The 16,679-nt window shown below is 42.7% G+C and overlaps 1 protein-coding gene across 1 annotated transcript in view; it reads left to right on the plus strand.

The window, feature by feature from the left end:
• Positions 1-475: 475 nt before the first annotated feature.
• Positions 476-16,679, plus strand: part of LOC117809020 (disks large homolog 1-like) — a 30,137-nt gene continuing 13,933 nt past the window's right edge. Inside the window, exons 1-2 of the mRNA XM_034678687.1 lie at positions 476-1,467; positions 6,270-6,401. Of these exons, the coding sequence (XP_034534578.1) occupies positions 1,449-1,467; positions 6,270-6,401 (151 nt within the window). The 5' untranslated portion in view covers positions 476-1,448. The remainder of the gene's footprint in view (positions 1,468-6,269; positions 6,402-16,679) is intronic.

The raw sequence follows: 16,679 nt of genomic DNA on the forward strand, positions 1-16,679 counted from the left end.
TTTTGTGAGTGAATTCATTATTTGCATTTTTAGATGTTTCTGCAATCCATAAAATATTTTCTAATACAGTGAAAAACATTTTAGTTTTTCAGAAATATGTTTAATTTTTAGTTTTTGCTTCACTTAATATTTTAGCATGTCCTGAAATGTTTTTGTGTTTCACACATCGAGAAATACTTTGAAGACTTTTGAATCGTTTTTGCGATTCTTGAAAATGTTTTTGTTTCATGACATTTTTATGTGTTTGGTTTAATATTTTTAGTGTTTGTGCATTTGATCTTTAGGGCCACCATACTTTTATTTCCCCCTCTTCATCCATCTTTCCCCTCCTCATCCCTCTATCCTCTGCCTGCTTTAGATCCTTTAATCCCTCTACATCTTGGTGTTTTTCTACCTCTACTTTTTCTGCTCCACATGATCACTTTCACCTCCTCCTCCCTCTCCTCCTCCCTCTCTCCTCTCTCTCCTCTCTCCTCCTCTGAAGTGAAAACTTTTCTCTCCCTCCACCCTGACCTTCTCTTCTTCCTCGGTCTTGTAGGTGAGCTGCATGATTGGGCAGCAGGTTGGAGGGGTAGTCTTTTAGAAATCACATGGTTCACGTTTACAGCTCTGTGAGACGCCATTTTGGAGGAAAGTTTGGGATTTGTAGACCTGGGGAGGTGCAGGAGGAGGAGGAGGTGGAGGAAGAAGAAGAAGAAGAAGAAAGAGGAAAAGGAGGAAGTAGAAGAGAAAGAGAGGAGGGATTAAGAGTGAGAGAAGTTTGACACGAATGCACAACGCAGGCTGAGCTGGGAATAACACTCAGGAGTGCGTGCCAGTGCGGGATAAACCGGGCTCGGGTTGAGGTGTTCCTCCAGGCTGGACTTTGAAGGGGTTTTTAATTTGTGGAAAAAGCCTCAGAGCTCCGGGGAGAGGATCACTTCCCTGCAGCACAGCAGCAGCTCGGCCCAGATCCTGCATGCACGGACACACAGGGCTCTGGACGTGGACTTTGCCCCCCCAGAGGTCCTGGTCTGTGGAGGAGAGATCTGCACTTTTTAGCACCCAGCCGTGCGCCAACACCGCGGCCATCCTGCGCGCTGCAAGCCGGGGCAGGGAGCGTCTGAGGCGGGGAACTACAGCACCGAGGGTCGGTCCTCTGCTGGAGCTTCTGTCCTGGAGAGAGATCTCTCACACACTCCAACCCGGGACTCCTGTCTTGGTTTCTCCTGTCTTGGTTTCTCCTTGCCCCCCCTGCAGACTCGGTGTCGTTGTGTGACAGGGACTTTGCAGGTCTGCTGGTCTCGGAGGGGAACTTGGTGTCGTCGTGGAGGGATTTTGTTGAGCCCTGACCTGGAGCTGTGACAGGAGGCTTTAACTGCAGGACTAATCAATACAAGAGTCCTGAGTGGGGACTGGATGAGGCCAACACACGACTAGCTCCATACCGAGCCGCGCCAGACCAGACCATGCCAGTCCGAAAGAAAGGTAAGCCTCTCACTTCACATGTTATTAACTAGCAGGCTAGCAGGCTAACTCACACACACACACACACACACACACACTGAGACACACACTCACACACACACACTAACACGGATATAACTCGACACAAACACTCTCCCCACGGCTCGGCCCGGACTCCCGAGCCGTGCCGTGCCGTGCCACTCAGGTAAAGTGAGTTAAAGTGGGGTTAGCCGGTTAGCTGCTAACCAAGTTGTATATGGGGCACCTTGTCTGGAGAGGAGCCCAACTAAAAATAAACTCCTGTAATGTTCCTCTATGTCTCATTTCCGGGGTGGTTTTAGGAGAGCTTGGCACATGGCACACATGGATCTTTGTTTTCAGGGGACAGGACTCCATGACAGGTCTTTCATGTTCCAGGGAGGGGGACTCCAGGAGGGGAGACCGGGGACTCTGGCACCAAGGGACGGGTGCAACAAGTCTCCAATCAGAGACATGCGCAATGAGACTGCGCATGCACAGTTAGACCACCAATACAGAACGGAAGACTTAAAAATCAATTACTGCAGAATTTATTTTATTAACTTAACTTCAGAGGCAGGAAAACACCTTTTAATTAATTAATTAAATATATATTATTTATTATAAATGTTCGTGGTGAGCTCCCAGTCGTCATGATTAACATCGTCCACATCAAATAATTCCATCAAGTTATACACATGAGTGAATGTCCACCGTTTGCAATCAGCACCTCTACTCCCAGTTTAAACTTGAGTTTATAACAAACAAAAACAATGTTTTAAACAAACCTAACAAAATGCATAAAATCATGAAAAGGGAAATACAATCATGAGCTTTCAGAGACGAAACACAGGAAGTAGGATTATAGAATGTTTAAACACAAGAAGAAAACTCAACTCTCGTAAATATAAGAGAGCAAAGATGAAATTTACAAAATTAATTTGTCTAAATTTATAAAAATGCAGTCACTAATTAACTAGATTTAAAGCCTTGTACATTATTTGAGCCTACAGAGGGATTAACCATAGTCTGTATAATTTACTCATTATGACTTTATTCTCGTAATTTTAACTTTTTTATTCTGGTAGAAGTTACTAGTTAATTCACAAAAATTAAAAATATATTCTTTAAATTTGAGCTCTTTTATTCTGGTAGAAATTAATATTAAATTCACAAAATTACAACTTTATTCTTGTAATTTTAGCGCTCTTATTCTGGTAAGAATGACCACTTAATTCCCAAAAATACAACTTTATTGTTGTAAAATAAACTCTTTTCTTCTGGTAAAAATGACTCGTTAACTCACAAAAATTGCAACTTTATTTTTGAATTTTATCTCTTTTATTCTGGTAAAAATTACTACTGACATCACAAATAAGAAAATACAGCTTTATTCATGTACATTTGGCTCTTGTATTCAGTAAAAATTACTAGTTAGTTCACAAAAATTACATCTTTATTCTAGCAAATTTTTGGCTTTTTTATTCTGGTAAAAAATGACAAGTTAAGTCACAAAAATGTACGACTTTATTGTTAGAAATTAAGCTCTTTTATTCAGTTAAAAATTGCAAGATAATTCACAAAATTACAACTTCATTCTTGTAATTTTAGATCTTTTATTGTTAAAAATACTATTTTATTCACTTAAAAAAAATCACAGTTTTCTGTAATTTTAGCCCTTTTCCTGGGTAAAGATTATTATTTAATTCACAAAAATGTACAAATTTATTCTCAGAATCTCTCTTTTATGACTTAAGGTGGTCCTAATCCTTTGTCCTAAAATATGACAAAATGAAACAGAGGACATGTTTATGAAATAATACAATAACATATCATATTTAACATTTTAAGGTAGTTTTGTAAAGAGCTGTGTTAACCTTTCTGTCATATTTTCTAGCTACGTTAGCATGTTTCAACGTGTCCAGCTAGCATGAACAGCGAATATCAGGCATGGTGTTTATTAAATAAGTATGTTTACATAAAGTTAGACCGAAGCATTTAAAGAGGCGAAAGAAAACATCGAACTAAACACTAAACACTAAACAGACGAACAACGCTTCATCATCCGTCTATGAAGGCTGTCGTTAGCTTAGCTTAGCATCTGTTGTGCTTCCTTCTCTACCTTCTTTCAGCTCAAGTTCACAGACGACTTTAACTTGCTCAACCTTTTTCTTTCTCAGTGGTTGTTCCTCTTACACACACACACACACACACACACACACACACACACACACACACACACACACACACACACACACACACACACACACACACACACACACACTTTAACTTCTGCAAATTGAAACGTAACTAAACTCAGACTGAAACACAAGCTTCTTTTGAACACTTCTTCTGTTGACTTTTAGAGAGGAGGGCGTGAAGGAGGATGAGCAGCATGATGAGAAGTAATGCTTCCACAGCGACCATATCTGAATCCTTTTGGTTGAATAAATATAAAAGTGTTGCTCCTCTTATTTTAATCCAGTTACACAAACTATAAACACATTTATTAACCCTTAAAGCAAAAGAAACTGGGGATACTGTGATCTTTATTCTGCCCTTTGGTCTTCGTTCATTATCTGCTCCCGGTCTCCCCTTCACACGAATCCCACAGATATTTAGGGATCAAACAAAAAAAGAACAAAACCAGAAACAAAGACAGCAAAGTCATAAACCCACACATATACATTCGGATCGTTGACAAATAAGCCTTTATTTAGTAGTATTTCCAGAATGGTCTCAATGCATATATTTGTGTCTGGAATAATGTGTTCAAACAAGGCTTGTACGTTAAACAGCTTTTTTAAGTGTTTAAATATTTATTTATTTTTACCCTTTTCTAAACTTGAACACCCAAAAAATGTGAGATGGCACAACCAGATATTTGTCAAAATATATGAACTCTCCTATCATTTATTCTAACTGAAACTTTTAGGAAGTATCCCTTAGAGTGGTTACAGTGCTTTACACATTTGTATTTTGTGATTATATTTTTTATTTACAATATATTAGGATGTTTGCATTCTATTGGCCAGGTATAAAATATAATATTTACAGTTCTAGGTTGATTGTACCACCTGACATGGAAAGTGTGACCGTCCACCTATAAGTTGATTTAAAAGCTTTTCTATTATTATTTAAGAGACATCTTCAAACCTTTAACTCAGCCATGATAATCAGCAGGGTCCTCTGAATGATTTCATATGCTGAAGTCCATTATAAATACTTTCAAAATAAAAGCTCCATGAGTACTGTGGTGCCACCCTGACATTTGAGAACAAAGTTTTAAAATAACCTTAGGTGTCTTTAAACTATTGATATTTATGAAATTATGTTTATTTCAAAGCTCTTATATGTAAAATCATGCCATGGTGTTTTAATTTGAATTTATTATTATTCTTCAAATATGTTTTTTATAGTGTTTAAGTCAGCTCACTCGCTCGGACGGTTACGCCACCTGACATTTTCAGGGTTTGAGATACTTCAAAATAAAATAAATCTCAATATTTAAATGTACTGAAAATGTATTTAAAATAAGCAGATTTTATAGAATCAATTGATGTATGTCTTAAAAATAACTAATTATTTCAAAAGAAAATAATGGATTCAGACACAAAAATATGCACGTCATGTCAATGACCCGTTTACAGTGGAGGAAACACGTCTTTAAAAAGAGATTCAAGTCTTTTTAAACCTTTTATTAAAAGGTTTTAAGTCTTTGTCATCTCATCGTGTCTTAAAATAACTCAGAACTCTTTTATCGCACATAAAATAACAACAGGAAATGCACACTGTGACATTCAGGACGTTTTTGGGGATTGAACATGAAGTTTCAGATTTAACATTTTTCACTGAACTGATCCTTTAACAGCTTTTAATCTGCTGAGTCTGCACCGTGTGTGATGCAGTATCTTATGTTGCGTCAGCTCTCCTCCTCGCCCTCTTCCACGAAAACTCAAATATGCATCAAATATTCACGAGGTCTTCCACAGTCACCAGCCCGGTCTGGAAGTAGGTTAAATGTTAAATTTAGAAGAAGAAGAAACATTCCTGTAAATATTAATGAGCACGTACGTTTAGGGTAAGCTGCTTTTATTTATAATGAGTAAGTAGTCGGGGAGACCGGGGACAGTTGAAACAGAGAGACGACACTGAGGACTAACTTCCTGTTTCTGCTCACACGTGTGAACGAGACTGTTTTATCTGGGGCGTTAAGGAGTCCTCGTTTTGGACTTTTCCTACACGGGACGTCCACCAGATCCGTGTCCGGTCCGCCTTTCTGGTCCTCTGAAAACCTCTGACCTGTTGACTCCAGGCCTGGCTCCGCTCATCATGACTTTGGTTTGTTGTTGTAGTTAAGTGAAATACGATCTGGTGATAACACAGAGTGTTTTATTCTGAAAATTAACCGGATGTTTTCATTTTGTTTTGGTGAAACCTGACTTCCTGTCCCGCTCCATCTGCTCTGTTGAGATTGATGCGTCGTGCTCCGGCATCCGGGACAAATAGAAGTCTTGTGGATCTGATCCGTATCAGAGACACAGCCGGAACGCAACGGAGCGGATCCAGTGGAAGTTAACACATTGACTAGAATAGAAACGTCTGCTTTAATTGTCTGTTTTTCTGAAGTCTTATGTGTGACACTGTGAGGTCTGTAGTGTGGTTCAGTCTGCCATCACTGCACTCTTCAGGATCTGGACCTCAGATCTCTTTTCATTTATCAGCCCAGGATGAACCTCCATGACTCACCTCCTCTTCTTCTTCCTCTTCTTCTTCTTCTTCTTCTTCCTCCTCCTGTCGTCCAGATGCACAGCGAGCCCTGCTGCTGCTGGAGGAGTACCGTACAAAGCTGCACCACGCCGAGGACCGGCAGCTCCGGCACTCCATCCAAAGGGTCATCGACATCTTCCAGAGCAACCTCTTCCAGGCCCTCATAGGTACGATGTACACACACACACACACACACACACACACACACACACACACACACACACACACACACACACACACACACACACACACACACACACACACACACACAGTGGAAACATCATCACTTCAAGGTGCCTGTAGAATCAGGAGTCATAGTCAGAGCACTTTGCAGCATTTAGCAAGTTACAGTGGCAAGGACAAACTTCCTTTAACAGGCAGAAACCTCCAGCAGGACCAGACTCATGTTAGACACACATCTGAATCTGAGACCGTGTTGGAGAGAGGGATAGAGGGAGATGAAGAGAGAGAGAGAGATGATAGTGGGGAGACGGATAGTAGTAGTTGTAGCAGCTGGAGTCTGGACCACGTCCACAGCAGCAGAGATCCAGAGGAACCTACGAGACAAGGGAGCTCAGGGACTCCAGAAAGGTCTAAGAAAAGAGAGAAGAGAGGGAGACCAGAAGAAAGAAAAAGAGGAGAATAAATGGTGAAGGAATGACGGAAGGAAAGGACGGGATAAGGAAAGGAGACATAAAGGATGAAGAAACATGGAAAGAACAAAGAGAGAAAGAAAGCAGAAAAGAAAGGAGAAAATAAGGAATGAAAGAAAGAAAGAAAGAAAGAAAGAAAGAAAGAAAGAAAGAAAGAAAGGATGAATAACAGACCCCAAAAAAGGAATCTACAGCAGAGATCCAGAGGAACCTACGAGACAAGGGAGCTCAGGGACTCCAGAAAGGTCTATGGTTAGTAACTTTAATGGGACAGGAAGAGTTAAAGTGAGAGACAGGCAGAGAGAGGAGAGAGAGGGAAAGACAGGATCCCAGTGTGTCAGTCTAAGCCTATAGCAGCATAACTAAGACCTGGTCCAAGCCTGATCCAGCTCTAACTATAAGCTTTATCAAAAAGGAAAGTTTGAAGCCTACTCTTAAAAGTAGAGAGGGTGTCTGCCTCCCGGACCCTGAATGGTAGATGATTCCAAAGGAGAGGGGCCTGAGAACTGAAGGCTCTACCTCCCATACTACTTTTAGAGACTTCAGGTACGAGGAGCAGGCCTGCATGTTGGGAGCGTAGAGGTCTAGAGGGGGAATAGGGTGCCATGAGGTCTTTAAGATATGAAGGGGTCTGATCATTAAGAGTGGAGGAGGTCAGAAGAAGGATTTTAAATTCTAGTCTAGGTTTTATGGGGAGTCAGTGATGAGCTCTCTCTTCCTGGTTCTAGTCTGGTCTCTTCTAAACGTTAGTGAGTTTATAAAGACCTGAACTCCTCTTTGGGGAACGTTTGAACTTCCACCCTGACGAGCTGTTTTACTGAAGCGTCCACTTTACGGGACCTTCATGGCGTCGTCGACGAGGACAGAAGAACCGGTCAGTCTGTCCTGGATTACCTGTGGTTACATGGGAGGCAGAGACGTCTTCACACAGAAACAACACACCTTTAAACGATCGAGCTGAAGCACGGGGATATTTTTAAACTTTGACGTATCACTCAAAGATCTATTTTTATTCCAATAAAGTGAATCTGTCCCTGTTAAACAAACCGCTGGGACAGGCTCAGGTCCGTGTAGATGTAACTGAATCCTCGTGTGTTGATGGTTCTCTTTATAAACTACATGTCAACACACGGATCCCCTTCTGGACCCAGCTGAAGGGCTTCTGTCGGCCTTTTTATACGACTGCTTTCAGTCCCCGCTGCTGGAAAGAGATTCATTCATGATCAAAAAGACGACCACGATTAAAACACGTTAAAGAAGAAACAGAACCCGTCCCAAACCAGGAGACAGAAATCAGATCAACAGAGAATCTCAAGCTGAATGTTTGTTGTTTTTCTTCACCTGTGTCGTTAAAGCTCTGAGTCTTCTATGATTAAAAGAAGGGGAATAAAAGAAGTCCGCCTCTGCAGGATTCGTCCCTGGATCTGCAGGACAGAGCGGGTCGTAGTGGCCGCAGCCGTCCTCCAGTTTTGTTTTCTTCCTGATGTGTGAGCGGTCACAGCGGGGCGAGAGGTCGTAAAGTGTGCCGGTGTGTCCGTGTGAGTTTGACCCTGAAGCTGCACAGACGGCCTCAGCATCTGGTGGGAAAACCTGCAGAGGTTCACCGCTTTGTGTGTTCACTGAGGGAGATATAGATGCTCCTTCGTTTTTGTCCTGATTCATAGATTCATCCTGATAAGGGGTGTTGAGTAACGGTGCCAGAAAAACGCTCACATGTTCCACTTTTCAACCGAGGCAGTTTCAGGTTCGAGCCGGCGCCTTATTGAGAACCGTTTAGACTGTGGGCCGAAGTGGAGAAGGTTCCATGTGAACATGCTCGTATGTTCAGGGAGGCAAACCCTCGCCTACCTCTCCCCTTTCAGAGTCCGGATGCTTTCCCTCAGGCTCCAGGGTCCACATCCGGACTCACTCGGCCGAAAATGAGGCACCGAGAGCGGGTAAAATACCTCCACGATGACCCCCGGAGGAAAAGTGTTTTTCCTCAGAAAAGAAAGGAGAAAAAAAAGGAAAGAAAGAAAGAAGGAATGAAGGAAGGAATGAAAGAAAGAAAGAAAGAAAGAAAGAAAGAAGGAATGAAGGAAGGAATGAAAGAAAGAAAGAAAGAAAGAAAGAAAGAAGGAATGAAGGAAGGAATGAAGGAAGGAATGAAAGAAAGAAAGAAAGAAAGAAAGAAAGAAAGAAGGAATGAAGGAAGGAATGAAAGAAAGGAGAGAAAAGAAAGAAAGAAGGGATGAAAGAAAGGACAGACAGACAGACAGAAAGAAAAAAGGAATTAAATAAAGAAGGAAAGAAAGAAAGAAAGGATGAATAACAGACCCAGAGGAACCTACGAGACAAGGGAGCTCAGGGACTCCAGAAAGGTCTATGGTTAGTAACTTTAATGGGACAGGAAGAGTTAAAGTGAGAGACAGGCAGAGAGAGGAGAGAGAGGGAAAGACAGGATCCCAGTGTGTCAGTCTAAGCCTATAGCAGCATAACTAAGACCTGGTCCAAGCCTGATCCAGCTCTAACTATAAGCTTTATCAAAAAGGAAAGTTTGAAGCCTACTCTTAAAAGTAGAGAGGGTGTCTGCCTCCCGGACCCTGACTGGTAGATGATTCCAAAGGAGAGGGGCCTGATAACTGAAGGCTCTACCTCCCATACTACTTTTACAATACAGACGTTAGGTTGAGTCAGCATCGGCTTCAGGAACAGACGGGTGACGTCACGGAGACTTCGTCTATTTATTATAGACATGGTTGGACCACCAGACATCCGGAGTCCTTGACAAAGACCCGAGCAGCTTCACATCTAGCTCCTCCAGATCCTTAAAGATCTTGTATAAATGTCGGTCGCTCCACATTAACAAACAACAAACATACCGGCTGGATAAACGCTGCCTCTGGTTTTAACAAAACCTCAATGCCAGCCTCTTTTAGGGACTTCTAAAACAGGGCGTCATAAAAAGCCACGCCACAAACAAACATCTGTGAGAGTCATTTATAGACTGGCCCGTCAGACCTGCCCAGAGCTGGTATGTTCCAGCTGCAGTCTGCAGCAAACAGCTGGTACTGACTGAGCTGTTTAAACACACAGAGTGAAAGTACCAGCAGCTTGGTAATTCATGCAGTAATTAACACACGTTTCATATGTTCTGAAGTGTCTGAATCCGTCCTGCCAACGCTCAAATCTGTGAAGAGATAAATGTTTATCTCAGCGGCTCTACCACCTGCAGCTGTTTCAGAATCAGCTGCCAAAATAAAAATCTGCTTTCAAATGATTTTTACTTCCTGCAGCCAGAGGAAACCTGGAGCTCTGTCTTCTCCCTGTGTGAGGGGAAGTAGAGCAGCAGACGGGAATTCAAGGGAAAGAGAGAGAGAGGGAGGGAGGAAGAGGGGGGGGTAGTATCAGGAGAACACTAGAGGAGAAGAGTTCTGCCAGCTTTGACTGTTTTCATGCTTTAGCTAGCACAGAAGTGTCGTTACTCATATCATGAGTGACCTGAAAACACCCGGGCTGCAGATATCGGTCTGACTCTGACTCAGAGAGCTGGATCAGGAGATCCTCTGTTATCCTGTGATTACGTTAACGACATGCGTGTACTACATGAAGCGTCATCAGCGCATCGGTAGGCCTGTGCATTAAGCTAGGAGGAGCTAGCATAGCATTAAGAAAGCTAACAACTTCTAGGACTTCTTGCAGAGTTAATGTTTGGAGGCGTGGTGGTAGCATACTGCAAACCAAACGACAGGTTCTTCCAAATTGAAAGGCGGACGAAACGAAGCAGTAAAGTTTGTCAGCTGCAGAAACACGGGGATGGTTTGAGAGCGCCAGAAGCTTCGAGGGTTTTCACAATACCAGAATGTTGAGCATCTGTATGATACCAGTACAAATCAGACGAGGTGGATACCTCCTTTCAATACCATGAACTCCTGTGCATCCAAAATGGTACATTTTCTAACTAATGTAGTCGTTTTAGGCGCAGTGTCCACGTATCCTTTCCTCTTAATCTTTTTCAGCGTCCTCAGTTCAAAACAGTTCAACTTTTGAATCACCGTCTCATTCATCAAAGTCACTTCCTGATCACCGACCAATCAGAATCAAGAAGGGGCCGGACTTTTGAAATCAACAGTCATGGCAGACAAGCGTTCAAATTTAGTTCAGGGGTAGATAATCTCCCCCCTAAAAAGCCCCTGCTAGGGGGTCAGTACTTTTCAAAGGTCCCAGGACTTTCAGGGGGCGGGGCCTGCAATGCTGAACGTGTCTGATTGGTAGATTAACCACAGTGTTTTTATTCCTCCCTCCGTCCACAATAACATCACACACATCTGTGATTCTCTTGATTTCTCTTTCTTTCATTAGTTTTTATTTGTTCTATCTTTTTTGTATGTGTGTGTACTTTTCAAAAGAAGAAGCTGTGATTCTCTTGATTTAGCAGCTTGTAACAGTAGTCTTCTCTCAGCCCACCGTGAATGCGTCTCTCCTCCCGGTGTTCCGGTTTTAAAAGTGACCCTGTAAACTGGAGACCTTCAGCTGAACGTGTCAGTGTTTGTGGAGTTTACACAGCTGTTGAAACACAGAGGGAGTTCCTGGGAATGCAAACTAGTTTAGTTTTTATTAAGATTTCAAAATATCCTCATCAGATATTTAATGATGGTCTAAAGACGTTTATGAGGGATGCATCCGGCTGAGAGTCTCCAGTTAACAGGGTCGCCGTTTAAACCAAAACACCGGCCGATCTCTGCGATCACGGCTTTTTGAGTTCAAAAGGATTTTAAAGGCGTGTTGAAACGTCTTTGCTACTCGCGCTTATCTCCTCTCACGTGTTGATTCATTCTTTGCTTTTTACATGTTTTTAACCGCAGGCGCAGGTTTTTCTGCTTTTGGAGAAAAATTTCAAATTTGAAGAAAATTAATTTTTTCGACAGGCTCTGGATCAACTTTCTTGTCAAATTTTTTTTTTCAAATTTTTTTGTCAAAACTTTTTTTTTTTTCAAAAAAAATGTTTTCCAAACTTTATTTTTTCAATTTTTTTTTTTCAAATTTTTTTTTTTTCAATTTTTTTTTTTCAATTTTTTTTTCAATTTTTTTCTTTGTAAAATTTTTTCTTTGTAAAATTTTTTCTTTGTAAAATTTTTTTTAGTACAAATTTTTTTTCAATTTTTTTTTTTCAATTTTTTTGTCAACGTTTATGAGGGATGCATCCGGCTGAGAGTCTCCAGTTAACAGGGTCGCTGTTTAAACCAAAACACCGGCCGATCTCTGCGATCACGGCTTTTTGAGTTCAAAAGGATTTTAAAGCCGTGTTGAAACGTCTTTGCTACTCGCGCTTATCTCCTCTCACGTGTTGATTCAGTGAATCCATCTGTGATGAAATATAGCACCATCTAAAACAGACCAGCTGAGTCTCTTCATGCTAACAGGCTAACTGTTGTGTTGCTCATAATGATACCTGCCTGTCCGTCTGCTTCTATGGTGTCATCTGTGAACTCATCACCTTATGTCCGTTAGTCCTCGTGCGGTGTCGTGAAGTTTCCTGTCAACAGACTGCAGGTAACAGAAAACATAACGGGACCAGGTGACGTCAAAGTCCCTGTCCTCTGACATGAACATGACGCGTGTCTGCTCAGGTCTTACTGACCTGTGATGGAGGAGAGTTAGCGGAGTAGTGGCTGTGATGGAGGGCGGAGCAGAGAGACACACAGCAGGTTTTAAGTTCTTTAGAGTGAGCTGCTGTGAAGAAGACAGGAAATAATCTTAATTCTTTATTATTCTTTATTAACTGCTTTGTTTTCTCTACCTCCACTCTCTCTCTCTCTCTCTCTCTCTCTCTCTCTCTCTCTCTCTACATTGAACATCCTCCTGTGTTTGCTCTCTCTCTCTCTGTCATTGACTTGCAGCAGCGCCTGGTTGAACACTAACATGTGAGTGTGTCTCTCCAGCGTGTGCTCTGTGCTCTGTGAGTGTCCGACTGAAGGACGTTTAGCAGCTGAGAGTCGGTGTGTGCATCCACTCAGGCTCCTGGGTTCACCTCGGTCCGTCCCGTCAGCCTGCTGATGAATAACCGTGTGATCGATCGCAGCCTAATGAGACTGACAGGTCTTAACGAGCTCTTAACGAGGTCTCGGCGTGCGCACACAGAGAGAGAGACTCAGGACGTTTAACAGTTTTAAGTGTAACCTGTCGATCTGTTTATTAGCTTTGAAGCAGAGAGGGATGATCCTTTTCTTCTACCTGTGTGAAGTCTGTCATGTTTAATGAGCGTGCGGACAGACTCGTGGTTTCATACGTGTCAGTTCACCTCCCCTCGTCGTGAAACAGAAGTCTCCCCCGAGGTTTCCAGCAGTCTGTGTTTGTGATGTTAGCGGTGTGTGTTCTGGTGACGGGCTGTCACCTCGCTGGCAGCTAACGGGACCGCAGTAAACCGAGACGCTGCTGCAGGGTTAACGGACGCCCAGCTGAAGGAATGTGGTCCGATGTGTTCCACTGAAGACTGACTCTCTCTCTGTCTGTCTGCCTGCTCTGTCAGAGTCGTCTCACTGCAGACGTCTGTCTGAAGCTGCAGCTGAGGCAGGAAGGAGGTTTGGGTTTAAGGCACAGTTATGAAGCACAAACTTACAGACTGTAGTCATGCATCTCAAGAAATGAGAAAATCATGAAAATGAACCAATCTATCATCCTCCCTAGTTTCAGCCATGACAGCCTGTTTCACTACTGCCTTCATTTTCTCTCTTTTAGTCACACAGACACATTAAAGCTCCAAAGAACAGCACTCATCTGATCCATGGATCTACAATCCTGGAAAAAGAAATCAAAGTGTCTTCACGTCTGATTCAGAGAGCAAACAATCTCACATACAAGGTTTTATTACGTAATCCTCCATGTGAGGCATGGGAGGAACTACTGTAAAGAAAACTAGTGTCACTGTTTAAATATTGATGCAGAAAACAAGAACCACTCACAGACGAGCCACGCTCAATACAACCCTGCCTTTCATGAACGTATGAACATACAGACCACGGCTTCAAAATACGTCCGACTCAACACCGTGATGGATGGGGATGGTTGTCTTAACCTCCTTCCTCCTGCAAACATCCACCTCATCTTCCTCCTCCTCCTCTCAGCATCTTCATCTTTTATAGATGAGTGGAGATCATCAGTGTGAACTGAGTGCCCTGCTTTCTCCTCATCCTCATCCTGGTCCTTCTGCTTGGTCGCTCCGCTGCCGGATCAGATCGATGGGTTGAAACGGCGTCTGGTGTTTTTCTGGTTTGTGAGGGTCGGCGTTCTCTGGGCAGAGATGGACGCTTCACTTTAAGAGGTGAAGACAAGTTGAATGTATCAGGGATTAAGTCTGAGTCTGGTTTCTGTTTGTTTGAGTAGTATTCAGGAAAAACAGTCTGTATAGAGAGCAACAGCAGGAGGAACACAATCCAGCATCATGACGGCTCCCATGTTGTAAATCTTTCTCTCTATAAACAGATCTCTGCATGAAGAGCAGCTAACAATCTGTTCTACATCAAACATTTACACTGAGACACTAATCTGCTTGATGCTGTGTCACTAAAGACAATCAGCGTTTAGATTTCCTGACTTCCCTGAACGCAGCATCAGAAATGATGGATCCCACCTCCATTCAACAAACAAACATTGTAGACGTAGTTTTCTTCTCCTCTTGAGGACAGACCTGACAAAGCTTTTTACTTTCAGCTACAACTAACCTGGAATTACAGATTCTGATTCAGAGACATGTTGAATCTGGATCTCAGGGTCTGGGTTTTAGTCTGAGGAGGGTTCTGGTCTCTGTCTGTAGTCTGAATAGTAACGACCAATCAGGTGTCAGCAGGAGGAACAGTCTGTATGGAAAGCAACAGCAGGTGTTCTAGAATTCTGACATCATCAAAGACAGAATTCCAGAATTCTGTCTTTGATGATGTCAGAATTCTGTCTGTGATGATGTCAGAATTCTGTCTTTGATGATGTCAGAATTCTGTCTGTGATGATGTCAGAATTCTGTCTTTGATGATGTCAGAATTCTGTCTTTGATGATGTCAGAATTCTGTCTGTGATGATGTCAGAATTCTGTCTTTGATGATGTCAAAATTCTGTCTTTGATGATGTCAGAATTCTGTCTTTGATGATGTCAGAATTCTGTCTTTGATGATGTCAGAATTCTGTCTTTGATGATGTCAGAATTCTGAGAACAAATGGAACATTCCGTGAAGAAGGTCAGAGCTAAAGAAACATCAGTGTCTCTAATCCTCTTTCATAGACCTCCATTCAACAAACAAACATTGTAGACGTAGTTTTCTTCTCCTCTTGAGGACAGACCTGACAAAGCTGGACTTTGGACTTTGGACTAATCTGCATCATGATGTTGTTATTTCAGCAAACTGAAGACCCGTTAATTACAGGAACATCACAAGAACATCAGTTTCTGTTTCAGGTTCATACCGCTGAAGGAAGCCAGAGGGAAGACTCTGTGGACCTGTTTACAGTGAAGCTGAGACTATAGCGATTTTAAAAGGTGCTAGCTGGACGAAAAAGGATGTTGTTTATCTCTAACTGCTGACTGTACTGAGAATAAGAAGAGTTGATTCATTTTTCAGGATCCTCAGAGGTTGAAGTATGGACTGTCTCTTAAAAACACGTTTAAATAAACTGCAGAAGTTTCATTGTTAACTCTCAAACAGGTGATAACCTTCACCTGTCTGACTGTTGATTAATCCTGCTCTTAAAGTGAAGTCCTCCTCAGTAAACAGATCAGGTTGTCATCTAAACGAAGAGTTCAGACACACTGACATTAGCAGAGTAAGGTCCAAACCTTTGGGGCTGAACGTTGATTTATTAAATTGCAAAGATTTGATTGATGCCATCTGTTGGTCTGAGAGGAATCAGGCCAGTCTGAGCGGAGAGAACGAGAAGGAGGAACAGAGACTGAAGCTCACAGCGCTCCCTCGCTCTCCCTCTCCTGTAAATCAGCGGCGGCGGTGGTGGTGGTGGTGGTGGAGGCGGGGGTTGGATTATGGACCGGGGTAATCGTCATGTCCACAGAGGGATTACACTGTGCTCGGCCTGCTGCAGACATCTCTTTTTGGGGGGTTTGGCAGATTGGAAATGTATTTTTCATCAGTGACACTCAGATGCTGGGACGTCAGGGTGAGCGTGACAAACAGAGCGAGGGTTCATGCTGGAGCAGCTTTAGAGGACACACCACAATCATTCCAACAACAATCAACCAATTATTGTTTTTAATAACTATTTATTATTAATATTTCCCACAGAGTCAGAGTGTTAATCCTCAAACTCCAGCCTGTGTTTCAGTCAAACATGGGCGTGGTTTAGCCTCTGACATTAATATTACTATGACAACCAGACTGTCCCGAAGTGGACACGACCATCACTTCATCAACCCTCGCCATCTTGTTGTTTTGAACCAGACGTGACCATATTTGGAGCAGAAGCCTGATAAGAGCCGTTGTGGTTGACACGCTGCAGCGGTAACAACTTGTTAATCACGGTCAGCCTCTCTGTGACTCCGCCCCCTTCTCCTGCTCTCTGTGACCCCGCCCCCTCTTCCTGCTCTCTGTGACTCCGCCCCCTCCTCCTGCTCTCTGTGACCCTGCCCCCTGCTCCTGCTCTGTGACTCTGACCATCATTCACTAAATGAACATCACGCTGTTAAGGAGAAGAAACTAGAGACTGAGACCAGAAACTCATCAGTGTTTACTGAGGGAACCAATCAGCTGAGGAGGAACATTTACTACAGACTGATATACAATCAGAGGAGGCGCCCCCTGCTGGACGTTACAC

Source organism: Notolabrus celidotus, unplaced genomic scaffold, assembly GCF_009762535.1.
Source record: "Notolabrus celidotus isolate fNotCel1 unplaced genomic scaffold, fNotCel1.pri scaffold_205_arrow_ctg1, whole genome shotgun sequence".
Lineage (NCBI taxonomy): Eukaryota > Metazoa > Chordata > Actinopteri > Labriformes > Labridae > Notolabrus > Notolabrus celidotus.